The sequence below is a fragment of the Lates calcarifer genome, unplaced genomic scaffold, assembly GCF_001640805.2.
Source record: "Lates calcarifer isolate ASB-BC8 unplaced genomic scaffold, TLL_Latcal_v3 _unitig_950_quiver_259, whole genome shotgun sequence".
In the NCBI taxonomy this organism is placed as follows: Eukaryota; Metazoa; Chordata; class Actinopteri; family Centropomidae; genus Lates; species Lates calcarifer.
This window is the reverse complement of record NW_026118117.1, coordinates 1,453,088-1,480,756: the sequence shown is the minus strand read 5'-3', so window position 1 is coordinate 1,480,756 and position 27,669 is coordinate 1,453,088. Positions and strand designations below refer to the sequence as shown.

Sequence of the window (27,669 nt, the reverse complement as noted above, 5' to 3'; positions counted from 1 at the left end):
ACAGACATCTGGTCAGAAATGAGACTTGAGTCAATTATAGTTCAGTGGATTCATTAATTAAATGTCACCAAACGGCATATACTCCTTTTGTGGTTCTATCAAACTGTGCATGAAAACTATGCCACATGGCATGGAAAAAGGTGTAGACCTTAATGGTCAAGTAAGCAGGGAGCCACACTATCGATAGTCAAACCAAACAATATCTCCAATGTTCAATTAAAATGGTCAATCACATATTAAACTCTTTGGTTGTACACTGGGATTTATCATAAAGACAACATTCACTCTTCAGCTATGGTACTTGCCATAAGGCCAGTAGCCTTACAGGAAGGAAAAGAGTCAGGCCTAGGTACAGATACGAAAACACTGTCTACAATTTTCTGGTACTAGCTCATAAGTATGCAAAATAGCAGCTTTAATGGTATCACAGCCTGTGCTTTGATCCAAAGTTAGTGAAGAGTACACCTCCTGAGCTTGATCAACAAGAGCCAACAGCAATGTCCAGATGTGCTTTGGCCAGTTCAAAGTGGTCACCACCTGTTAAAAATGTAAGAAATACTTTTCAATATTATTTTCATGGAAAGGAGGAACTGCTAGAGGTGACAGTTATCAGTAGCTCTACTTCCTGTCTGAGCTTTTAACTCTATCTCCTTGAGCTCTTTCTCGTATGCTCTTGCTCTGTGAGCTCCTCCCTTTCCTTTGCCTCAGTCTCTACTTCTGGTTTTCTTCGCTTTAACTGTAGCTCCCTCAACCCTGGAGCCCCGTCTGTAGTTGCTTCCTGCTACCCTTGCTACCCTGCTCGTCCTGGTCTCCCTCAAAGGATGTATATGTCTGCTGACAGGACAACTCACATTTGTCATGCAGTGAAAGGGGGAGACTTTGTAGTGACTTGTTGGGGCAGCCAAACAACAATGAATTGCAACTGTCCAGCCTAGAACTAACAAATACACAGAATAGTTTTTCTGCATCCTTTTGAGACAGGGGGTGCCTGATTTTGGCAATATTACATAGGTGAAAAAAGTGAGTCCTTGAAATTTGTTTTATGTGTTAGTTAAAGGATATATCCTGATCAAAGATAACTCTGAGATTTCTTACAGTGGAACTTATATTGTTAAAAAATGTGTTTCTAAAGAGTTCGGGGCTGAGTACAATAACTTCATTTTTGTCTGAGTTTAACAGCAGAAGGTTGCTGGTCATTAAGGTTTTAATGTCCCTAAAGCATATTTGAAGTTTGGTTAATTGATTTGATTCATTAGGCTTTGCTGACAAGTATATCTGAGTATCATCTACATAACAATTGAAGTTTATGGAGTGTTCCCTGATAACAGTGTTGCCTAAAGAAAGCATATATAAGGTGAATTTGATTGGTCCAAGTACAGAACCTTACAGAACTGCCTCTCTAGCAAAACACTTCATTATAGAGGTAAGGTCTCACATGTAATAAATTGGGAGGTAATATATGTAATACTTGTAGTCTTTGAAGTATATAGCTTATCAACAATAAACCAACCAACCACCAACAGAGTTACGGTTGGAACCTACTTGAGAATATAATCAAAGCATGTATTTAAATAATATCATAGATAGCCTGTTAAGTGTAAAGCCTGTCCTTGAAAGTTAGTGACAGTTCAACATTTATCACACAACTGAACTGAGAGTTCAAGTGAGGGATTTCGAGTTGCAAAAGTTTATTTTGTGTTTATGTGACTTCTCCAAACTGTGTGCACAGTTGCAATATGTGTTTGGTGGACACACAGTCTTGCAAAGCCTTTCTTGCAAAAACAGAAACAGAACAATGATTGCAAGAGTGAGGTGGGGTGTGGGGGTTTAAAGAAAACACACATTGCATGAACTGCCTTGCATCGACATTACTAAAATTTTCAAGTCAGCCATGAACAACATTTGAGATCAGATAAAAAGAGAAAATGATACTTTGAATTGAATTTAAAAAATATCTGTATCTGTTAATAATGACACCTTCTTTAACCATATTTTAAAAAGCAATAATAAAAATAAATACTTAAAATAACCAATAAATATTTAATTCATAGTCATTCATTGTTTCAGTTAAGAATTCATGAGACAACTGGGTTTTATGTCACAGTTTTGTATTATAAACCAGACTTCTGCAGTGCAACAACTTCTTATCATATTACAAGAACAAGAAAATTCTAAATAGAGACACTGTGGTTTTGTGTTGTAACATGTCTATTGATGTAAGATACTGACTAGTGAGAACTTGTCCCAGTATTACATGTTTTGTGCTCTCTAATTTATTCATTGATGTTTTTATTTTACTTGTTTGAACATGGCTAAACTAAGGTGTGAGTTAAACCATTTTAATTGAACAGTTATGCATGTTTTATTGTTTTAGTGCTTTTACAGCATCAGATTTATGAATAGGCCAAATAAAAGGGGAGAACTAGTGTCTATGCTAGAACTAGAATCTATGGCTGCTTGACATTCACAGTCTCACATTTATTCTTTAATATACATAAAGTGGGAATTTATTCTAAAATTTGTGGTGTTTGCCTAAGAAATCAAGATAATGCTAAGCAGATGTGTAAAACATATTAATTATAACACACATTTTACTAAATACCTCCAGCTGTAGTATTGTTATTACCAATGCTACTGGCATGGTTCTAGAGATGACAATATCAGCCTGTCGGTCCACCAGCAGGGCTCTCAGTGGTTGAAGAGGCTCATACAAGGTCAATAGATCAAAGAGGTATTTAGGAATGAGGCAATTTCAGGTGAGCAATAAGAAATTTAAATCAATATGAAATCTAATCACAGGGAGCCAGTGTAAAGGGTTAGGATTACCCTAACCCTAAAGTACAGGGGTGATGTGATCATGCCTCTTTGCCTGGTAATAAGAATAGTCTGCCTGTAAAAGGATACTATGATTGACAATGTTGAAAGCAGTACTCAAACCTAAATGCTATCTCTGTACTATGATATGCTCTAAAACCAGACTGGAAACTGTCAAAAGCACTTGTATTATTCATGAAACACATCAATTGAGAAGGGAAAATTCTCTCCAGAGCCTTAGATAATAAAGACAGTTTGGAGATTGGTCTAAAGTTACTCAGGGAGAGTGGGTCCAAATTATTATTATTATTATTTTAATCAATGGATGACTAATGGCATGTTTAAAAGTGAGGCCAAGGAATTGTTAAAAAATTGTAAAACGACAGGAGTAACAGTGGCAAACGCCTCCTTAGGGGAACTTAGTGGGGATGGTTGGATTTATTTGTAGGACTGTGTTCTCTAACATTGAGATTGTAATGGGTTGGAAATGGGAGAAGGCAGATCAAGAATTCTTTCAGGCAGCTCAACATCAGGTTCTGGAAAAGAGGTAGCAGGACCACCAATAATAGAGTTAATTACTTATAAAATATATTTTCTGCAGACTCGAATATGATCATTCAACCAGTGGAGTTTTAGTTTCCTTGTTTTAAATAATGCAACTTAGTTGATGAAAAGACACTGATTATTAGAAGTTAACAGAGTGTCTGGAGGAGAAATAATGGAATTGAGAGAAAATTAATTAAAAGCAGAACTTAGCAGTGAATCCAGTGCTGAGGATGCAAGAGCAGACACAAGGAAAAGAAAACAGATGAGGAAGTAACCATTTAAATGTGTGGTCAGTCCAAATAATGTCTGTTTGGAAATTTGCTCCATTTTCAGAGACTTGCAGAGATAAGACTCCTCTTGTCTTATCTTGACTTGTCTTAATTTTGCTGCTTATCCAAATCTAGCCCATCACTCCTCCTAGAATCATAGCAACTCTTGTTGCATTTGCTCTGCCTGTATGTACTTTTGTTTTATTTTTTGCTGCATGTCTGGATTTGTAGCATGTTTCCCTTGTGCTTTCACTCTCCATGCTATGCTAGGCTAAACACATCCCAACTCTGTACTTATCACACACTAATGAGATTGACTGATATCAATCCTCTCATCTCACCATTAAAAGATATGTGGTGACGTGCTAATATGTGGTGTTTATTTATTTTTATCATTTATCATTATTTAGAACATTATTCTTGCCCATCCATTACAATGAAACACATGTACTTTATTACCAAAAATGTGTTTATGTTAATCACTTATATTAAAACAAATCTTTTATGACTTGTTAATTTTGGATAATTCATAAGTTAAAGCTTTTCCTGTATCAATTAACATATTGAGATATCTGTATAAAACACATTCACTGCACATTCAAATAGAGTCAACATTCCCCTCTTTGTATTTGCACCACACTGGCCTCATCACAGTGGTTGTGTCCTGCTGTGGGTGGATTCACAACAGTGTGTTGAATGTCTCACACTGATAAGAGTAGAGGAGTAAGCTTTTTTTCCTTTCTTTCAGACAGTGTGACAGATGTTTCAAACTCAGACTCTGTCGGCTCTCCGGTGCAATATTTAAATGGGGAGGGTACAGTAAGAATGTTGTTGCACCAGCCCACATCTCAAGTGTGAACCCTGTCCCATAAGAACTGTTAAATTGTGTTTTCTGCCAATTCAATCTCAATCTTAAGGTTTTTCAAGCTTCAAAAACGTTTTTACAATAACTTCCGTGGAGAAAATACAAACGCTCCTAAATATAATCAAACCCACCATGTGTGATTGTATTGTGTAAATGTCTCCTCAGCAAGGCAGTAGCTATCATTGAAGACATTTAGGTTATGAATCTTGGCATTTTATCAACCTAGGAAAGTTAAATTCCAAATTTTAAAAAATGTGAGAACATGATGATTTATAAACTAAACATATTTGAATACATACATACATAGAAATAAATCCACAGAGACATCATTCCACATTACCACTACCTGTCCTAAGTGAGGAATGCTGCCTTAAAACTGTACCCTCTGGAGATATACAATACTCTTCACTGGAGACACTGAAGCAACAGATGTTTGTTGAAAGTAACAGCAAGACTACAGGCAATTCAGAAAAAGCAGCTTAAAGCACCACTGCAATTTCACAAGAAATAGCTGTCATTAGTATTTATTTGTTATATTACTTTATATGTGGTACATGTCATATAGCAAGTCAGTCCAGTCTACAGTATAGTTCAATACACTTTTGGTACATATCACTAATGAATGAATGGTGCATTCATCACTTTACATTACAAAGGACAGGGACAGGTGGACTCTCTGCTCCACACCATCAAAACCAGCCTGTTGGACTGATCCTCTCTTGAATCAGGAGAAAATTAAGGAAACAGCCACACAGACTGTTTGTCCCGACCCTCTGATACAATGAGACAGCATCCCTGTGACAGCTGGTCTACCGGACCTTCATCCTCATGGTCACAAAATAATCACATGGTGAAGCTGATGGGATGGCCACAGTTCAGTTTAAGCTCAAAAAATACAAGGTTGGATTTAGCAAAAGATCACGATTTGGGTAAAAACAAGTACCTCCATAAGGTTAAAGGTCCTTTGTTTTTGGTTTGCAAAAAGTCCTGGTTACAGCCCTGCTTAGAATCCTGAAACAAAAAGGCATGACCTTTGTGTCCTTAAGCTACTGCTCTGGAGACAGGGCAGAATACAAGCACTCCACTGCAGGGACTAGCTGTCCTATGTCTACCTTATCTACAGTGTAGTATAGTTCAGCTCCAGCCAACACCTTTTGGATGAACTGGAATGTTGTGAGTTAGACCTCATGATCATTGTTGGACCTCATTAATGTTCATGTGTCTGAATGGCACCAAATCCCTGCAGCCAGGTTCAACATGTAATGGAAGGAATAAACTTTTCAGCTGTCACATGTGTATTGTTTGGGTGTTTTTGTTTTTGTAGCTCATATGTTTTATATAGTTGTATAGAGAGAGGCAGAACTACACTCACACCGCACACACCTGTGACAGATGCAATGTTTCTCACAGGCTGCAAGGACTCAGAAGGTTCCATTTACAGTGATAAAGGTGTGCTGTTGTGTTTGCACAGTTTGATATGCCATGGTGTTTATTAGTTACTGTAGTACCTGAACAGTATAAAACTTCTCACGGGGTGACAGCAGGACACTCATTCTTGAGGTTCTCAGGTAAGAATCACATCCTCCTCCACAATGCATTGTTCATAGCCTCAGTGCCAATGTGTTTCATGTGACATTTAAACCTTCAGCCTTTACATTGGCATTATACAATGAAATATTGCATACAAAGTGATATAACCTGGATTGATTATTCATTTTTGATGACATACTGTTTGTTTTTGTTTTTTAATTACAGTAGGGATTTTCTCAGTATGAAATATGTTTTGACTTCCTCTTCATCTACTTCCCCCTTTTTCTCTCTGGTTATTACAGGTCTGTTGCAACCATGTTGGTTTTCTCTTGGTCTCTTGTGGCCCTGCTGCTTATGTCATCTTCCTGGGCTGAGGTAGAAAATTCGAGAAACCACCTCATCTCACCGACATGACATTAAAGCCTACATGAAGGGGTCAAACATTTGTCAGCGTCACAGACCTTTTATTTGTTATTCTATCCGACTGTTTGGATTTGAAGTTGACAGACGTTCAAAACTCTATAGTATATAGAGTATAACTTGCAATTTTTTTCATGCAAGCCATGACCTATAGGGTTATAGTAGTTATTAAATAAATCATCATTATAATATGGAAATAAAATAGATATAAAAATGCTCCTTTTCCGCAAGAGTTGTTCTTCTGTTTTCCTACATATATTTCACCAATGCATGAGCATCATGGTTTCTGAACTTATTTACTGATGTCTTTCTCATAGATTTAAATGCAGATGTTCCATTTGAAACACTAACCAGTACAGCAGTCTTTGTGACTGAGGTTCCTGTCATTCATGCCCAAACAGTTCAATTCTTCTTGCTGTGTCGATAGAAAATCAGACAGCTCTTGTTACTACTCTTTGGGATGAATGCCGTCACAAAATAAAAATGTTTTTATTAAATATTTCACTGTGCTCAGTTTATTATTATTTATCTATTCATGTATATAATTATTTCATATTTGAACATGTCAGGTCAATATCAGGGAAACTTTTATTCTAAAGTATTTACTCTCAACTTTTGTCTTTGTGAATGAACCTCTAACATTTTGCTCTTCTTTTCCATGTCATTCCGGGCAAGTACAGGAAGGTAAGAGTACAATTATAACACCTTTTTATATAAAAACTGAACAGTAAGAGATGAAAATTATTTAGTGTATTTGAAAACCTGGTTTAGAATTTACTTTTGTGTTTTTTTGTGTTGATTATTTGATAACATTTTATATATGCAGCCAAGCTCATTCCCTGCATTTGTAGTGAAAGTTCCTGATGTGATGTCATTACTCTCATATGTTCAAAATGATGATGTTTACTGTCATCATATCATACACTTTCACATAATGTGTTGTGCAGAGGTTGCTACCCTTGAGGAAGACACATCCAGGGAGCTTTCTGTTGGTGAACTGCTGGAGAGAGCCAACAGGGATCGCAGTGAGCAGAGTTTTTCCTAACCTTAATTCATCAGTCTGTTTAATCCCTGACCCTAACCAATAGCAGTGTTTTATTTCTTAATAAAAGTTTGATATCTGTTAAAGAGCAGACCAATCTGCCTGCTTTTTTCATTATCTATTTCAAATGAATTACTATGTAAGACAAGTCATTTATATTGGGGTCATGGGAAAGTGGTCTGAGACTTTAGAACCTCATTGCATTGGCAAAAAACAGTAGTGTTAACAGTAGTAGGGTATTATCATCACCTCAGTAGAACTGTAGTGTCCAATATTCCTCAGACTTTTCTGCTGTTATAAGAAGAAAACAATGTCAAGCAGCCTCAGATCCACAAATGAGCAGAGTCACAATTGATTTGTAATACCTTGATGTCCCAGCCATATAATGGTCTGAAAAGTGCAGTAAATATTAACCAAACAAACAATGGAACAAATTATTCTATGATGTATTTCAAATTCACCTCCACACCTGTGCTGGTTTTGCAGCCCCTGACTTTGATGAGCCCACCCTGATTGGAGGAGACATTGCTATCAAGTCTGAGGCTGACAGAAACGCTGACCCCTGCACTGCCAGAGGGTGCCTGTGGGGAAAGTGGACTGATGGGAAGGTCTACATCCCTTACTACATTGCCAACCATTACTGTAAGGATCAACAGACCAATGTCACATATCATAGCATTTATAGTCACAGACAACATTCAGAGGAACTTTGTTTTTAGACTTTTATCTTAAAATATATATACCTTGCCTGTAAATATTTAGATTTTTGTAGATGCTGTTTCATAATTACATTATTAAAATAAGTTACACTGACCATGTGTCTAACAGAAAAAATATAGATACTATAAAATTTAAATAAAACTTCTAAGATGCCTTTTATACAGTATATAATTATTGATGCACAGTTATTATCAGCTATAGTTAGTATAGTAGTTATTTTACCAAGGCAAGGTTTTAGACATTAAAAAAAGTTCCGCCTTCACCAGCTACAACAGTAAAATGATACCAACAGATTAAAGCAGTAATATAACATACACTCAGGAGCCATTTGTCTGCAATTAGTACTCTTAGTTTTAATAAATAATTACTATTGGGGTAATGATGATATAAAAATGTTAGTATTCAACAACACTGAAAAATAATACAGTGAAATTTTTCCCTCTGAAAACACATATCTGCAATGTATTGTACAATTCAGTTACACAACATGAATGATTAAGGCAAAGTTACAGTGGTGTTAGAAAAAGCTAAACTGTTACAGATCCTCTCAACCTGCCATGTTTATTTGGCCAGCCTCCCGAGAGAAGGCCATCATCACTCGTGGACTGGAGTCCTTTTCTTCAGTGTCCTGCATCCGTTTCAGACCCTACCAGAATGGTGATCATGAGTGGCTGAGCATTGAGTCCAGAAACGGGTAAGACTCTGGCTGTAGGTTCACTAAGGCCTGTATATTGAGGGTCATAACACATAGGAATTCAATGAGTTTTTAAACTGTGTCTGTGATATTATGTCTGTCTTGTAGCCTCTGTCTAGAAATTGGATGTTGCCTTTTGGAGCTTTAAAGCATCTCAGTCCTCACTTTTGTTCACTTACAATGTATATAGTAGTTACTATACTGAGAGTTCAGGCTTTTAGATGACTATTTTACCTGGGATTTAACAATAAATGCTTGGTGATGTTTACAACAGTGGAGCAACAGTATTTTAAGAAGCCACTGATAGCAATCAGTGATCAGTAGAATGAGGAATAAATTCTGTATGTTTGGATAGAAAAGATCTGAAAGAATGTAGCAAAGTATAATCCAACGCACACTTGTTCCACTGTTTTTCTGGGTTCTAAAGAAACAATTCTCTTTACAATTCTACATGTTAATGTCTTGTGTGATTTGCTCTATGTTTATGTTTCCACAGGTGCTACTCGTATGTGGGTCGGCAGGGTGGTGGTCAGACTGTGTCTCTGAGCCGTCAGGGCTGTCTGTACCACAGCACTGTCCAGCATGAGCTGCTCCACGCCCTTGGCTTCAACCATGAACAGACTCGCTCTGACAGGGACAGCTACATCAGGGTGTACTGGGAAAACATAATTGATGGTTAGACAGTTACACTATCTATTACATGACTTGTTTAGTTTTTAGTCTAGCAGAGCTATTCTAAAAAGCATTTTATGAGTTACACCTGACTGAGAAGAGAAAAAATAATTTGTTTTCTGAATGTTACTTTAAGCAGAGGGCAACTTCACACAGCTCTCTAGTTTTTTATAGTCTGAGTTTATCAGAGCCACTATCTAGAACTGCAGTTTGAATAGAATGTGTGCTAATTATTACAGTTATAGTTTACACACCCATTGAGCTCATATTTGTCGAACTGAAATTCAAATATTTGCCCTTAACTTTAAAACTGTAGATGTGTGTAATTTTGCATGAATATTTTCTATCATCTCTACAGGCATGGAGTACAACTTCTACAAGATTGACACTCTGAACCAGGGAACTCCTTATGACTACAACTCTGTCATGCAATATGAGAAGTATGGATACCTTCATGTTTATGCCATTAGTTTTATTTGATACATAATACTCTTGTAACTGCATTTAAGTGCTTTCTATCAGCAACTGTGAAGTTTATCAGTGACCAGCATAACCAATACGAATCTGCTTTTAAAATGATATCACACCCCAAAGAACTAAAATCACCGGAAGATCAACCTGCCTTGCATTGTGGTCTCTGTAATTCTCCAGGTACGCCTTCTCCAAGAACAACCGTCCCACTATGGTGCCCATTCCCAACAGCAATGTATCCTTTGGCCAGGCCACCGAGATGAGCAGGAATGACATTGATAGACTGAACAGGCTGTACAAGTGCTGTAAGTGTGCTGTGGTACTTAGTTGGACAAAGTTGACACAGACAGACATTAAAGAAGACACACAGAGACCAAGAATCACAGTAAAGCCCCACTGACCAGAAAGTAAATTCACACTGTGGACTGGCTTTAGGTTCACAGTTCACAGAACAAAGTTGTCTTAAAACAATCATCGGGTCTGGTAATCATTCCATCTGTTAAAACTGGCACTTAAGGAAATGCTTCCAGTGTAAGTGATGGGGGACAATATCCACATTCCACATTCTGTGCAAAAATGCAGTTCAGGCAATGCTATTCTAAGACTTCAGCCGTCTGAGTTACATAAATCATGTGGATCTTCTAAAGTTAGTCTTTTTGGCATTTGTGTTACTGTTCCTCCACTGAGACTGAGACTGGGACTATTCTCCCAACTAGATTGAGAACATTGGTCATTTTAGCAAGTGCCCCAAAACAGCAAACAGCATGTTTATGTTCAAAGTGACAAAGACCTCTAGCAGCTGTCAGTGACAGAGTACAGAAATTCATCTGTGTGGACAAACAACACTTAACAATATATTTTGTTGTTCAATTTTGAGGACTTGCTGTTCAGCCACACACAAAGAGGGAAATTTGGACTAATAGGACTAATAATAACTTTGAAAGTGACTCCTTTGATAGTTTTATAGTTTCTTTGAAGAAACCTCTTTCAGTGTACATAGAGCCTTGTTAATATTGTTAACAAGCCCCATTTTATCCCTGTTATTGCTTCCCTGGATCTCTCACTATGTAAAAGTTTGTTTAAAAAGTTCATAAATAAATAAATAAGTTTTTTCAGCACAACCTGAAAAAATGCATGTGTATGCTGGAGTGATATCACATGACATTTAGAATGACCTAAAACACTCCACAGATTTAAAGTCATAATGAACACAAACGTAATTGGAATATTCATACAGTGAGCATCTATCAGTTTCACTTTTATTGTCCTTCCAAAAACGTTCCCTCTTATGACATGCATTTGTCCTCTGTAGAAACTGCATCTGACCTTTGACCTGCTGTCCGGACGACATCACAGCAGATAAAGAAGATGAAGATTTTGGGTGGAAGGCAGTTTGGGTTACTGTAACAATAAATCTGCAAACTTCAAATCATAAAGCTGACTGCAGCCTTAGTGTTGAATGAAATGACAAATATAGACACTTTGTAGATTGTGGAAATGTTAATGAGACAACTGATTTCAAATAGCATCTCATTTTGTTTTCATATCACATAAAAAAATCATTAAACAGTTTGACAGCTTCTGATCAGAAAATAAAAATGTCTTCCTTGTATTATTACAATTGATCCCTTTTCATGTACTTTCTGCAAAGCATGCTTTCATTCTCCACCAACATGTTAAATGAGAGGATCGACATCACTCTAATGTCTGCCAGATATATATATGAAGCTACATCCCACAGCTGATTAGCTTAGCTTAGCACAAAGCCTGTAAACAGGGAAACAGCTAGCCTGTGTCCAGCCCCTCTAAAGCAGTGATTATCATGTTAGACCTTATCTATATGAAAATGGAAAAAAAAAGAAAAAAGCATCAAAACAGGATTTTGCCATTAGTGTATCATTTTATTTAACAGACAGACATGAGAGTGGCATTGATCTTCTCATCTAACACTGTAAGCAAATGAGTGGATTTCCTAACTAATACGTATCATATATATATTCACATGTACACCTACTCAGTGCTAATAAAACCTCTGCCTTGGAAACCAGTTTCACAGGACTTTAAAGTGGTGATATTGCATGGACAACTACAGCCTTTTTATAGTGGAATCTGTCTTTTAACATGTCCTGTTGAAACGTCCTTAATAAAAACAGGTACCAGTAGGTTTGATTTCTACCTTCTTTTACAACAGCAGGAAGCTTGAAAACACTGTCTTCCTTGTATTGATGGCGCTGATGACATTAAATCAGCAACAAATGAAAATGCCACGACATCATCAGAATTTTAATATACTGAAAAAAAGCTATTTCTCTATAATAGGGAGAAAGTATCTTTTGATGACAGTGACATGTCTGTAAATGTGAACATTAGGAGACATAAACTATTATTAAGATGTGAACTTCTCCATTTCAGCTTCATGACCATTAATATATAAATCTGAACTAACTTCAAATAAAAACATGAAACATGAGCAATATTAGCTGACACTGAGGAGAACCGCATCATACTGAAACAAGCTCCGATTACTGTCTTTAAACACACTTTCCCTGTCTGCCTATTTTATGACACTAAGTCAGTTTATTCCTCTCAACAAATATGATTTGTTTTGCATAATTTATTATATCTACATATAACTTTATTCACAATTGATTTCTTTAAATCACAGCTATGATTTTCATCCTCAGAGTTAATCTCAATCTCATCTGCGCTGTAAATCATCACATTTCACCATATCCACTGTCTTTCAGTTTGTCCTCTACTTTATCAGCAGTCAGGTTGAACTGACAGGCCCTCAGGGCTGCTAACAGATCAGCTGTCCGGGCTTCGGCTCCCCGACTCTTCCTCCACTCCTTCAGCAGCTCCACCGCTGTCTCCTCCAGTTCTGTGGCGTACTTCCTGTGGATGGACTCCAGCTTGACATCTTTCAAACCCAGTTTGCGGCCCAGTTTACGCCAAGACTTTCCGAGATTTTCTGCAATCACTTCAGTGGCAATGTCCAGTTTGGCTGAAAGAGTGTTAACATAGCAATTAAAATCCTTTTTGTGTTTATGCCATGACTACAGAAAACAAATCATATAGTTTAGTTAACATTTTAAAAGAGTTTAAATGAGAGCTAACGTCACATATCAGCTGATATCAACTTATTATACATATATTGGTATCACAGGTGTTAAACAAGAAAATAATTGTCCAAATAATCAATCATGAAAATAACTTAGTAACAAACAAACACACCAGTTACTGAAGTACATATAAAATATGACAAAAATACAAATTACTATTAGAATTTATGAGAGCTGACAAAAATAGATGTTTTTTTGAAACTATCTTCTGAATGGTCTGCTGTGGATGTGTTGAGGTAAAACATAAATCTGGGGAAGATAGTTGATAGTTTGGCTCACAGACTGTACTTACATAGTCATATAACATAGTACAGACCAAGCTGTGCATACACTGCTTGATGTTTTTCCTGTTCAAACATTTCTGCTCCAACAAGTCCATGTAGTGTACCTTGCCAGGATGTGGAGAAACAGCAGATGAGATGAAGATGTATTCAAAGCCTCTATGTGGGGCTCAGTATTAAGATTATTATTCACAATTTAAATGGGGAGTAGAAATAAAAATATATCAGTTACTCTATCATAGTTATTTTGGTCATTCCTGTATCATTATCATCAGTGATAGTATTCGTAGTAGTAGTAGTGGTTATACTAGTAGTATTATACGTAGTAGTAGTAGCTAATATTAATAGTAATAGAAGTAGTGTTAGTAGTTGTATATGTATTAGTAGTAGTAGTAGTAGTCATATTAGTCGGCAGCCAACATGGCCTCCCTAGAATGAGCCGGCTGTTCTCTAACACCGCCCCTGCGCCTCGCAGCTCTCAGTGTGTCATACTCTACCTCTCTCCGTCTCGTTTGGTTGACTGAAGGTGTGTGCAGACTGACTTTCAAAACTGTTCAATTTGTCTGAAAGATCGTGTCGTTCAATGTTTTTGAGAAGCTCGGATAAAAACTCCGTGTTATCGGCTCCCAGTTTGCCTCGCTCCGTCAGAAACTGGAACAGTTTTAATCCGGCGTCGATCTTTTCCTGGTCTTTTTTCCCGATTATACCTCCACACAGAAACTTCATCTGTTTCAGCTGATCGGCGGACAGCTGGTTAGAGATGTCGAGTAAAACTGCGTTAAACTGTAAGGAGCTCATGTCTCTTGACAGACTGAATCTCCGACCTGATCTATGTGAACTAGGAAATACTCCACTTTTACTTTCACTTCCGTCTGTTTGTTAGTTTGCGGTGTCGCCTTCACAGCACCCGGTGAGAGTCATAGTCCAAATTCAGGATCCTGGATTTAATTCAATGTTTTGTTTTGTTTTTGTTTTTTTTAATTTGATTTGTGCATCGATGTACTGCCCTTAAAGACTGTACCCAGTACAGTTTATAAATGAACTTACTTAAATTGGGATTCTGTTCGTTTGGTCTCTGTATCACACTGTTGGTGCAATACTGCATGTTTTACTCAGTTATATTTGCCGACATGACAGAATTAACCCGTTAGAGGCATTTTGTTGTTGGGCCCCTACTGACCCCCCACCCACTGCTCTTTGTGCAGTGTGTATGTGAGGGCATCATTTCCACTGGGAATTATGATAGGTGGAGGTGATAGGGCCATATGCAGCCTGAAAGGAAGACTTGCAGACACCACTTAGTGGTCCTCTGAATAGATGCTCGGAGCATCAGTCAAAAATAAGGCGGTAAAGAACAGAAAAACTTGTAAATATGCAAATATAACATTACACATCTCTGTCATCTCACACAGAGGTTGTTCGTTATTATTTATCAGCACTAAATTGATTTAAATGTAACTGTAAAGATATGTTTTGTCATCGTGCCCCTACTCCTCCTGAAACTAAACCTACACTCTTGTGTGTATATATTCTGTGGCCTACAAGTACCTGCTGATTCCAGTGCAATCCATACCTCTGTGCCCGGACAGTGCTTAATTTGTTGTTATTATAGGCCCTGCAATGGACTAGCGATCTGTCAGCTGGGATAGGCTCCAGCCACCCTGCGATCCTTAAGGATAGGCCGTATAGATAATGGATGGATGGATGTTGTTATAAATATGCATAATATGAACATAGTATCAAAGATGTTCTTATTTAAGTTCTATTTACAAGAAATTGCTACAAAAAATGATAAAAGACCCATCACTGGTTGATATTGTACTTTTGTGGTTCAAGTTTACAGTTGATCAAAATATCAACACCATAAATGTGAACAGCCCAGGTAGCTCATGGTCATTTATTTGAAGTTAGCTGAAAGCAAAAAGAAGGAGGGGATTCACATGTGACGTCAGGTTATAAGAGATTCTGAAGGGAAATATTCTTGGTAATCTATCACTGAATATCAACACTAACCCTACTTACATACACAGTATTAACAATATTAAGATTTGAAAGTTAAAAATTAAATGTGAAGTTTTTGTCAAACAAGCAAGTCATATCCCAGAAAGAAGTAAAGTCTACTGTGATAAAATGTCTCTGTAGACCGCATCAGAAGATTTTTTCCTGGGCATCCTTCCAGCTATAATGAAATATTGATGGTTTCTAGTACATTAAATAAAGACTAAAAATCAAGACAGTTAAAGTAAGTATATCGCCGTCATTGTGAAAAGTCTCTTGTTGGTAGATCAGTGGTCCCCCAGTGGGCTGATAAAAACCCTTTCAACACCTTAGATACACTTAGAAATGCATTGTCATAAACTAAAAATCAAACAAAGAATAAGCAGATATACAATATTTTGACCTAAAAGTGATTATACATCACTGACAATTAAAAATGTAATAATACATTCTATCAGTCTGGGTTGTGGGCTTTAATTTGGGGTAGTTCAAAATATATACAGCAGGGGGCAGGATTTGACACAATGATGACTGTAGACTGTACGTGTGACTGCACATTTCAGTCTACAGTACATTTACATTCTTCAAAGTGATATCCAGTCACTCCCACATGTTTTTACAATTTGATAGATACAAAAAATATATATTATTCAGTCTTTGTGCTTGAACAGTTTGAGAGTTGCAACTTTAGGAAAATGCCAAATGATTTATAAGGTTAATATAAGGCAAGATAATAGTATTCAAACAGTGCTGCCTTTCCAGGTTTGACTGATACACTGTGTCCCTTTGTATAAAAACTGCTAAATGGACATCTTAAATGAGCTGGTGATGGTTTAGAGAAGATGACCAATTGACTGTTTGAATCTCTGGAGCAGCTAGCAGAATATAAGGCAGGGTAAGAGAGTCAGTAACGCTGTCCCTTCACTTGACAACTGTCACCGTGGTGCCCTTAAGCAAGATGCTAGCACTCCTTTCCAGAGACATCAAAAAATTCCCACTTCAATGGAAAACAAAACCAAAGCAAAAACAAACAAACAAACAAACAAACAACAAAAACAAAGTCCCTTTAAATCAGAATCTCACACTGACAGACATTATAGGAGTATGATGGCACACACTGTTTACACACACACATGACTTTAAACATGAGTACAATAAGTTCAATTGTCAGTGCACAGCTGTAAATCTCTCCTCACACCTGAGCGATAAATGATTAAACATACATTTGAAATGAACATTTTCATTTCCTTTATTGGTGCTGACTGTCTACACTGAGTAGTCAGCTTCCATTTTAAAATACCATTATCAACTGCTGTATAGGGAGAAGGATTTCACTCTAAAGCTGAGCATCTTGACAAAGATATGAATGAATTTGAGAACACCGTCATATTATCACCTTTTAGGTTGGTATGATATTTACGCATCTACCACACACAGAGAAACATTATCATTTATTTAGTCATGTTGATTGTAATGGCTTTATAGTTGCACTGATCATTTTTAAAAACAAACTTTAAGAGAATGATCAACAATTCTGCAGCTGTCATTAGTTCCTCACAGTATTTTAATGTCTTTCAGGTCATTGTTTTGTTTTTTTGGCCTGCAAAGCAGCAGCAGGCAGCTGGTTTCTGACTGTACACTACCTGCTCATTACCAAACAACAGACAGATAAAATTAGCAATTAGCTTGTTACAAGTTAGAGATCAAAGATCTGTCAGCCTGAATTAAAAGGAAAATGAACACTGGAGTCAAGCACTCCAAATGAAAGTGCATCTGTACTGGATGTGTCAGTACAGATGCACAACAACAATTTTATAAGGTGATAATATGTCAGTGATATGTCTTCATTTTTAAGCTTGTTCTGCTGAAGAAAAAAAGATCAGTTAATGTAGCTTTAAACACTGTTGGAATTATGTTAATTTTTTTTAACAGTGTGTAGAAACATGTCTCTCCATACCTGGTATCATATGTTAGTAAGGGGAAATGGCACTGACAGTATCTGCAGCACCTCAGCTAGGTGAGATGGAGCATGACATCATGACATCACTTTGTATTTATACCGTAAATCTTGCCAATTGCCAAATTCCAGTTAATTAGAGTGAATAATAATGTGACTTGTGCTTCCAGGAATAATGCCACTAAGCACTGTTGGCCTGTTTGTTCATGCTAAAAATTTAACAAATGTAATAATGAGCACTATGATGCTCACACAACAAAATAGTACAGATTTACAGGCTGTTTGACACAGAAGTTCCTCCAAAGCCTGCTTTTCATCCCAACAACCAAAGCACGTGTCTGACGATGTTGCATATTAAAAAATGTGTCAATAGATTCCCGTATTTGTACAGAATTGTGCAAAAATAATGAAAAAAAGGGCAAGTCTGAGTTTTACATATTGATGGCAAGAGGAAGGATCTCCATTGGTGTTGCACTGCACCAGTAAGACACCAGGAGGAAACTCTTCTCAGCAGAACCATCTGGACGGATTGGCAGAGGCTGTCTTCAGTACAAAAGCTGCATTTAGGTCCCGTGGGAGAGGTGGCAGGTTGACAATATGATTCACATTAGGTAGCAGATTTTCTCAGGCATCCTGAATGTTCTCATTAATAAGTAAATGTCCACAGTTTCAACTGAAGCTAATGGCTTGTTCCTTTCAGTTACATGTAATAAATAATGTTGTGTGGTCATAAATCCAAGTACTGTCTCACTACTTTCTGGATTTTTGTTTAAATGCTCAAAATGTAACAAATTAACATGGGAAATGTGTTAAAAGGAGGAGAATAGCCAGTTTCTCAGCTGAGGGAATTCTAATGTGAATATTTCAAAGGTTTCAACTGGAAACTCCCAAACCATGTGAATGTAGCAAAAGCTTGGCTAATTATTGCAAACTGATCATGTGTTAATGGATAACTGTCTTAAACTTTACCAGCTAGCTATAACCAGCTGATTAACTTATGTTTGTATACAGGTATTAGTGTTTGCTTGTCGCTGTTAGTGCTCGTTTCCTCAGACCTCAGCAGCTACCACCTTAATAGCAGTTAGCGTGTGAGACAGGCCGTGAGCGGGGCTGTGGCGGGCTCTGATCAGCTGATGAGGGGGAGGTGAAGTTGTCCTGGTTGTGGTTGTCGCGCGCTGCAAGCCTTTTGCCCTGCTCCTCCTTCATAAAGAGCTCCACCATGAGGATTTTCTCCTTGTGGATCTGGAGGCTGATGTCCTTGGGGATGTCTGGGATCAGCCAATCCACAAAGTCACTCATAAGCATCACCACATTCTGCACAGGACAGAGGAAACAGAGAGCAGCTTAGAACACAGAACTGCAGATTTATTGGCATAGTAACATTAAAGTAAAATTATTAACCTTTAGCTGAGCAGCTGTCACATGTTTATATCTTATGTTTGTGATAAGTTATGGAAATGTTAATATGTGATGTGCGTAACAGCAGCAGAAGTCAGTGAGTCAGCAAATCTAAAGTTCTCTAAAATTAGCCACCATTAGCTACTGCTCATAACAGATATACTGAATATGTTGTTTCTTCTCTCCAAAGTTAATTAGTCTTACTTTACGTCAGAGAGATCAGCTCAGGTAGCTAATGTTATAAAATCCAATGCCTTTTGCCCCTAACCTAAAAATGTATTCCAACAATGAAACTAATATATTATTGATTTACAATAGATTTATTGGCTAGAAGCTGGCTAATAGATTAAAAGCTTTTAATGCTAAAATGTCAAAAGTAAAGTCCCAATGGCCAAATGGCTGGGGCGTGTACCACATGGGCCTCTGTGCCCTGAGCAGGTGGCCCCCGGTTTGACTCCCGATCCATTTGGACCCTTGCTGTATGTCATTCCCCTACTCTCTCTCTCCCGTTTCCTCTTTCTCTATTGTCTTATCAATAAAAAGGCTAAAAAAGCCCCAAAATAATAATAATTAAAAAATGCAATGAAATGCAAAATCTATGATTTAGGTATAAATAGTATTTTTTTGCAGATCCCAATGCAGGTCCTTTATATTTCAGGGTTTTTTTTTTTTTTTAAGATATGACAATTTGCAGTGTAAACAGCAACTTGTCATTGCTCTCCAGTTGAGAAACTTTGTAAAGGTGGCACTGTCTCTAACTGATCTTAGATGCACAGCAGTTCACTGATAGAGCAGATGGTAAAATTATTATGCCACAGTATTAACAGTAATAATTGTTTTTTGTATTGTTTGGAAAACAGTGTGCTTGTGCTTGTGTGGGCTACACTGGACTTGAAATGCTTGAAATGTTAGTTAATGAAATCCAGAAATTCAGACAAGCAGAGGAGAAGAAAAAACAACCACATGCCACCTTAAAGATTTGTTACATTTTCACTTAATTAATTACCAAAACAATCATAATCATATTTCACTCAGAGGCCATAAATCCATCAAATATGAATGACTTGTTTGGATGTTTGTCTGCTTTGCCTACATACATTTTTAAAGCCAAAAGTGTGTGACATGCCCATTTGACAGCATAGAGAGGCATAGGGTCTGTACACTTTGATGTTAGCATCTGTGTGTTGTTCTTAACCTGAAAGACAATGACGAAGGCAAGGCGGGCTGCCAGAATGGCCCAGAACTCCTTAGAGAGTTCATATGGCGTGCTGGACCAGGGAGGCTCTCTATAGTCCTTATATCTGGAAACAGAAAGAAATATTGTCCCAATACATCAGCTGTAAGCAGACTAAGCACATTTTCAAAATCAAGAGCACCCAGGTTTACAGTGAAAACCATACCTGCATATTTCTACGTGGTAGCCCAGGTGCATTGGCTGCAAGGGTTCTGTGCCTGGCTGGAAGTCACTGACATTGAAGTAAGACAGAGTGTGATTGATGAAGCCATGCATGGTGCCGTCAGGGCTGTACATGTACTGGTAGACCAGTCGAGGGATGAAGTCAGAGGTGAAGGAGATGACAAAGGCCTGAGGGAGACAGAACTGCTCATCATCTACTGTCCTCATCAAATCAGATACTATGACTCCGGCCGCATTTCATAATTTACAGGACAACAGCTATCTGTAAGTCTAAGGATACCGAAACCATATTGTGCTGGCCATATGTGGCCCGACAACTTAAATCATATGGCCCAAAGTTATTTTTGAGTCCCCCACCTCCACCATCCCAGACAAACTCGAGACACTTGTGTACACTGTGGCCCAGGAATATAGACTTTTTTCTACCTGTGGCCCCTGAAAAGTTTGTTACAGCATTTTTCAGACCAGCCATGGCATATTTTGCAACTGTATAGTCACTTTAAGGATGTATAAGACTTACATTGACAATGACTGCTACCTTGCTGAGGCCTCTCAAGAGGTTGTACCAGATACCTACAGAAAGACAGAAAGATCTCTCATTAAGGTAAAAGGCAGTCTCAACATGCAAACATGATACAGGGTCAGTACACAGCAGCCACCACCAGATGGCACAAGCACCCTCAGCATGGCAGATAGGAAGACTTCAATGTGTGCTGTGTTATAGGAGTGCTACAGGTAAGTATTTAGGAGAATGTTAACTGTGAATTTCTCTTTCTGGTATCATAGCTTCTGAGACTGATTTCCTTATGCCAGGTAATCTTTGTACATAAAGAGAACCAACTTACCAAGATTTGAAACTTGATAGTCCATAGTGTCGACAGTGTTAGCTTCAAATAACAAATTTCTTCTGTGGTAATGACTTGAACTAATGACATTCCTTACAAACAGAACTCCAGCCTAAGTGATGTGGGAAAAAATCTACAGTCTTTCTTATTCATTCTTTGCCAAAAGGCTTTCTATACTTTAGCCAAAGCTAATATGAGGCTTCAGCAGTCTGACTAAGGAGAAATCAATTGTGTATCTACCGAAGTTACGGTCTTCACAGTACAATATTGCCCTGTTTTGCTACCCTGGAAAGCTTGAGTGGAGGAATAACAATTTTGGAAGATACCTGCTTTGTTTAGTTCAGACTTCTAAATCTGGATATTGTCTTCAGCTGAACTTTAAAATGTATTTTATACTGGACTGTGGACTTAAAAGCTTGGTCAGTAATGATATCGACAGTTTTATTTTAGTAAAGATTTGAGGATGAGGTTTGCTCTGTCTGAGGTAGTGTCATTTGTAACAGTGGGAGCCCACTCACAGTAAGTGAAGACTGGTTAGAGCATAAAATCTGCTTTCCTTTTTTTTTGCAGTTGGGGCAGCGAACACATACCAATGTCTTTGGCTTTGGCTGCAATTGGCCTGCGCAGCTCCATAACAAACTTCTTGGCATCCAAGCGAATCTCAATGATGTTGTTAAGAAGAGCAAAGAGTGGCGCCAGAGGGAAAGAAGCCACAAAAAGAGTCACCATTCCAAACTGGATGACTAAAGAAACAGACCAGAGGAGAAATGAGAGGAAGTTATTGGATGAATGCATTGTCAGGACACACACAGTTCAGTGGTGGAATGTTAAACTGTGATTGACCAAGTTTGGTTTAGGGTTTTTGGTCTAAACAATGTATGGAAAAGTGATGAACATCTCTGAGGATGAAGGGAAATTTTAATCAAGATCAATATGAAAAACTGCAAGACCCTTATGTACTCCTTATGTTCTTTTGCATGCAGGATTTGTTTGTGTTATTAGCTTCCTGATGCTATCATGTCAACACAAAGCATGACACATACAGTAATGGTATTTAGATTTTGAAAATGTAACACAGTTACTGATAAATACACCAATAGGTGATATTATACTTCATGTTTTTGCAATTCAACACCAATGAGTTGTCTTTTCTAGATCCTCCAACTGGTGACATTGTCTGGCTTTATTACATTATGTATTAGCTAAACTGTGTTTTGTTACATTTGAGTTTTCACACAATTTGTAAGCTGACTCTTCTGAGGTGTTTGCCCAAAATGTCTGAGCATGGATATATAATTTGACTGGGCTGCTGGTTTGTTGCACCTGACTGACCAGTGCTATAAGTACTATAGGTCAGAAAAGGCTGGGTTTTGTTATTGATACTTGATTTTTGTGGCTCTCCAACCTTACATGTTCTTGCATAATGTGCAGTGCACTGTGAAACTTGTGGTTTGGCTTTGTATTACGTAGATCTTCTTCCCTCAACTGGTAATGGATGTATGGATCATCTTCTTATTTATATAAACCCATGAGCTCTGACCAGCAACAGTAAAACAAGGAGACATAATCTTATGTTCATTGAACAGGAGGAGCACAGAAACAGGAGCAACCAAATGTGTTTGTTGGTACATAGAAGCTTTGCATTACGGTAATTGTTTCAAACTGGCCAAAGTCATAATGCTCTGTAAAGGTCTGACTCTCATATAGGAGATGAAGATGGGGACCTTTGCTGTTAGCAAACATCAGCATTCTGGAAAAAGCATTGCTGAAAAGAATAAGCAGCATCAACAAGGATAAAACTACACACTGCCATTGAAGACAAGTCAGAGTTTTTATAAATTAATTCTCAGGTACACATAAATGAATTCAAACCAAAAGCCTTGATGACTTAGAGTTGTATTGCTTAGTGCACTATCTGACTCCAACTACAGAGTGTTACACTTTCTCAACAACTGAATCACAAAAACAAGCACGCTGCATCCAACAGTCTCTTTTCTCACCAAGCAGAAAGATCATCTAATTTCTAAGTCAATATAAATGCTTCATATCATTTCCTTTCAGTGTTTCATAAACATAATGCACCACAGTGTGCCCCCTGATAACTGATAACACAAACTTTGGACCTAATGTAAACCCTTCTTGAAAAAGTAGAATAGAGGAGCAGAGACTCACTCATCTCCATGTACTCTGGGCTCAGGCCAACAAATGGACCCAGAAAGTGGTCCTTCTCGTGGCGCTGCAGGGTTTTGTTCAGCTCCTCCTCTTGCTTTGTGTCCATCTCTGACTTCCTCCTCCGAAGCAGTTTCTTCAGCTTCCTGCACATACAGACATTCAGCTTTGTTACAAGATCCTCCTCTATGCTGAATTTTACATATATATTTTATAACATATATTCTCGGATCCCTCTTAATCACATCAAACACATCTGTGGTATTTCTGCATTTGGTAGTTATTGGTTATGAGCCTTCCTGAATACTTCCTTTTAGATCGTTAGGCCCATGACCACAGTGTTCTCCTCTACAGTCATGTAGAGTGTAAGAATAACAGTGGTGCTGTAAGAACATTTTCCAATTTGTGTTCTTATCCTAAACTTCTTTCTCTTCCTATTAACTGGACTAACTTGTACAAAATTCCTGGTTTGAGCCAAATTTTATTATTATTATTATTATTGTTCCTCTTTTTATTATTCCTCTTTTTTAGCAATATCCATCCATCCATTAGCTATACCACTTATCCTCAGGGGTCGCAGGGGGACTGGAGGGGTACACCCTGGACAGATCGCAAGTCCATGGCAGGGCTATAGAGACAAACAACCATCCACACTCACATTCACACCCACAGGCAATTTAGAGTCACCAATTACCCTGCTATAAATTAGCTGTAAATGTGTAAATTGAACAAAAAATATGAAACATACTACAAGTACAGTTTCCACATACATCTGTATAATGATGCATGCAAAATCAAAACTTATCTCAGAACGGTGGAAACTGAGTCAATCACACTTGTTTGTAGTTAGTTATAGCTAATCACCTGCTAAGTGCACAGAAAATGCTGCTCTCCTCTATGGAGTAATGACATTAATTAGATTCATTACACCTAAGAAGAAATCAATCATGAAACTATAAATCCTCCTGGAAACAGATAACCAGGTCTGCAGACTGGGCCAAACTGCTATGTGGCTGAACTGCTGCAGAATAATTGACTGTTTAATTTCATTTTATCAAGTGAATCAAAAATGAAATCTTACGCAAGCCCCGCTGTGTTTTGGTGAGAAATGTTAGTATTACTGTTTATCAGAAAACTCAACAGTGTACCTTTAACTGAATTCATTCATTCATTCATTCAAATTTAGTTTTTTCACAATAAAATGTTTCAGACGAAAAATTCTTGTGAAATTTTTAATACACTTATATTTAGTTTAATTTGAATAACACTGTTAGGGTTATGTTCTATTGTTCTATTATGTTTTATCATTTTCAAAGTGAGCAGTATTTATGATCAGGTGATATTATTATTAATATAAAATATTATAAAAATTCTTTAATCCTTACACATGTTACTAAAATATGTCATATGGATTATTGGTAGATAATTGGTGATACATTCAATTGGACTAGTATTAGGTGTAAAAATTCTAACAGTGGCACAGATTAGAACTGTGCTTTTGGTGGACTGTGATAAAGAGGAGGAACCAAACACACAGTACAATAAACTTCTGTTACAGTGCACAATGAGGATGAAGAAAGACAGAGAAAACTAACAGAGTTCAGCCAGGTGTGACTGGCTCCCAGCTAACTGTGTCTGAAAACTAGACAAGCATTTAAAAGATTTCTCTCAGAGTTCAAGTACGACTGAGTGGGTGTGCATGATTTACTCTGTAGCTTGCTGAGCCCACATGTTGTGATTTATTGTTCAGCTTGTCTTCTGTGTATTAGTGTCCTGGGTGTCTGTTTGAGCATGTTACAAAGAGTATGCTTTGCACTCACGGTATGCCAATCTCAAACAGGTTGTTCTGGATGAGCTGCTTGCCTAGCATAGTGATGCACAGCTGGATGCACAGCTCCATGAGGCAGCCTGCATGGGCACACTGGGGAGAGAGAAAGTCAACACATGTCAAAAGGTGACAGGAAATCAAACTGAGTCAGAGAGTGGAAGTTTGAAGTGCTGACAGCAGAAACAGAAAGAGATGATAGCCACTTTATATAAGAGTACAGAGGAAATAGCTCTGTATTCCACTATGGAACAAGTGTTTTATGGCTATTAATGTATTAACCCTAACCCTAAGGGTTAGTTAGTTTTCAAAATAAATCCAACTTGCTGGCTTCACAGTATTTGACACAACACTGACGAAACACACAAGCTGACATACTCTATATATGCAAATACACCGATCAGCCACGACATTAAAAGTTGAAGTTAATAACATTGATCATTTCTTCCCCAACATCAGGGCCCTCCCCTAGCAGTGCTCCCACATCACCCCAAAACCTGCTCAGAAATCACTCAAGACACATGACAAAGAGCCCAATTTGTTGACCTGGCCTCTCTGGGCTAGTTTGGAACAGGTCAGATCCACGGAAGCCTCACCCAACAAACCACAGGACCCAAAGGATCCACTGCGTGTCCCGGTAAACAGACACCACAGGACACCGCCAAAGGTCTTGTGTCAGTATTAGGCAGGTCCCACAGATGTTGGATGTTTAGGTGGGTGGTACGTGTCAAAGTAACATCCAGATGAATGTCAGGACCCAAGGTTTCCCAGCAGAACAGTGGATTGTAATGAGATGATCAATGTTATTCACTTCATCTGTCAGTAGTTTTAATCTCGTGGCTGATCGGTGTACTTAAACCTACATATGTGAATATGAAATATTAACGACCTAAACCTAAGGTGAACTATGTATAGTATAGAATTACCTCTTCCATTCTGTATGATCCAACAACATACAAGTAGTTTCCAGGCCGCCCAACAAGCCTGTGGACCAAACACAGCCATCACATGTTGTGATTCAGATGAGGCAAACAGGTAATTTACAGTATGATCATGTCCACTGTCTATGAATAGTGTTTTGGACAAAGGTTAGCCAAATGGCAGCTGAGAGCAGCAACAGACAAGAGTACTTGTATCACTAATGACAGAAGTTTGATTAAAATGACTTAACATAAAAACAAGCACTGAGAAGTTTTTCTTTTACCTGCCCCTGAAAAAGGCCAAATAGACAATGGGTGTGAAGGCATTCACAAACTTCAAGATAAAAGTTTTGAAGATGAGGCGCTCTTCAAAGCTCTTGTCTGTCTTTGGAACCTCTGAAAAAGACAAAACAAAAAAGAGAAAGAAAGAAAAAGAGGCTTTATTATCTTTCTCTTTCACACACACACAAAGTCACCACATTACTTTACTCTCAGTAAACTGAAAAAAATGTCATTGTTGGTTTCCTCTTCTCTAGATATCTCACTGCAATTGAGTCATTTATCTATTTTAATTTCTAATTTCTATCATAGTTTCAATGCAGCATATTTATAAGGGAAAGTCATCTGGACCCGTCGGAAAGGAGGTGCATTGGGGTGCAGTGCTCATCCACTGTGCATTGTGTGCCCTTCCCATTATATCTAAAAATTAATGTTCAAGTAAGAAAAAAATTGACACTGATTAACAATTAGTGTGCAACATGTGAAAAGCCATTGGGAGTAATGATGACAGCTGTTGATGTGCCACACATGTAAGGCACAGCTGATCCTGGGGAGATTCCACACTGAGACTTCACTCAGCCAGAGCTGCAGGAAGTAAGAGTGCTGTTACTCAGAGGGTTTGGACCAGATTCAGACAGCTTCTCTAGCATGGACATATGAAATTTCAAATCTAGCTTTCAACCAACAGTAGCACTTAAATAAACACTGTGTAACTTCTGCTGAGCTGTAGCAACAGTGGCCTCTGCAGCCACAAGTGGTAATTACAGAACACTGGTGCATTAAATTTTGTCGCTCTGAGTCAGAGTGGTTAAGGGCACTGGAAGCAGTGTAGCCCTAGCGGCTAACAGCTCATGTACAGAAAACAAAGCCTATCAGCTGCTCAGGCAACAAACACTAAATTAATTGGAGAGGTTGCTAAATTAACCCAAGTTACATGATGAAAGAAGACATTTGTTGCATAGAGTGGGAATGACAGAGGCTCCATACACCCCATTATAACCCAGTGTACCATCAAACTGATTCTGAAGCTGTTATTGTAAGATTAACTTTAAAAAGTGGGATTTTGTAATGAGTGACATCTAATGCTGTCAGTGCACTTATCTTTATTTCATAAAGAGATGACTACATCTTTGTGCTGATGTAACATCATGATGCCATCAAGATGTGATTTAATATGGTGCAAGGCCATTATGTTTTTTTTTACACAAAAATGTTATGTTAAATTAAGTGTAACTGTAATGCTGTGGTTTGATTTAATCATTAATCTATGTCTGAATTCTTGAATTCTGAATTCCAATGTTCTTGGGACAAAATAAAAATATTGACAGCATTTCTACTCTTTCCCATTTCATTTCCCCAGGTTTCTCTGGTTTGGTAAATTCAAGATGCAATAACAAACATACTTTCTTCACTCA

General features: G+C 37.8%; 3 protein-coding genes across 6 annotated transcripts in view; 1 reads left to right on the top strand and 2 right to left on the bottom strand.

Moving 5' to 3' along the window:
- The first annotated feature begins 6,324 nt into the window (after positions 1-6,324).
- Positions 6,325-11,642, top strand: LOC108880502 (hatching enzyme 1.2). The gene is made up of 9 exons (XM_018672053.2): positions 6,325-6,399; positions 7,125-7,128; positions 7,392-7,469; positions 7,973-8,128; positions 8,780-8,900; positions 9,397-9,575; positions 9,931-10,012; positions 10,224-10,348; positions 11,356-11,642. Coding segments are annotated over exons 1-9 (807 nt in total). The 5' UTR covers positions 6,325-6,339; the 3' UTR covers positions 11,358-11,642.
- A 281-nt stretch (positions 11,643-11,923) lies between these two features.
- fadd (Fas (tnfrsf6)-associated via death domain) lies at positions 11,924-14,313 on the bottom strand. The gene is made up of 2 exons (XM_018672055.2): positions 13,944-14,313; positions 11,924-13,047 (listed from the first exon to the last, which is right to left on the bottom strand). The coding sequence occupies exons 1-2, from the start codon at positions 14,242-14,244 to the stop codon at positions 12,761-12,763; spliced, it is 588 nt and encodes a 195-aa protein (XP_018527571.1). The 5' UTR covers positions 14,245-14,313; the 3' UTR covers positions 11,924-12,760.
- Positions 14,314-15,328: 1,015 nt separating this feature from the next.
- ano1a (anoctamin 1, calcium activated chloride channel a) overlaps positions 15,329-27,669 on the bottom strand; it is a 55,284-nt gene continuing 42,943 nt past the window's right edge. For all 4 annotated transcript variants that reach the window (XM_018672051.1, XM_018672050.2, XM_018672048.2 and 1 more), the window contains 9 exons: positions 26,260-26,371; positions 25,982-26,039; positions 25,051-25,151; positions 23,234-23,376; positions 21,652-21,804; positions 20,737-20,789; positions 20,200-20,384; positions 19,995-20,100; positions 15,329-18,715 (listed from right to left, as the gene is read on the bottom strand). In XM_018672051.1, the coding sequence (XP_018527567.1) occupies positions 18,473-18,715; positions 19,995-20,100; positions 20,200-20,384; positions 20,737-20,789; positions 21,652-21,804; positions 23,234-23,376; positions 25,051-25,151; positions 25,982-26,039; positions 26,260-26,371 (1,154 nt within the window). In that variant the 3' untranslated portion in view covers positions 15,329-18,472. The remainder of the gene's footprint in view (positions 18,716-19,994; positions 20,101-20,199; positions 20,385-20,736; positions 20,790-21,651; positions 21,805-23,233; positions 23,377-25,050; positions 25,152-25,981; positions 26,040-26,259; positions 26,372-27,669) is intronic.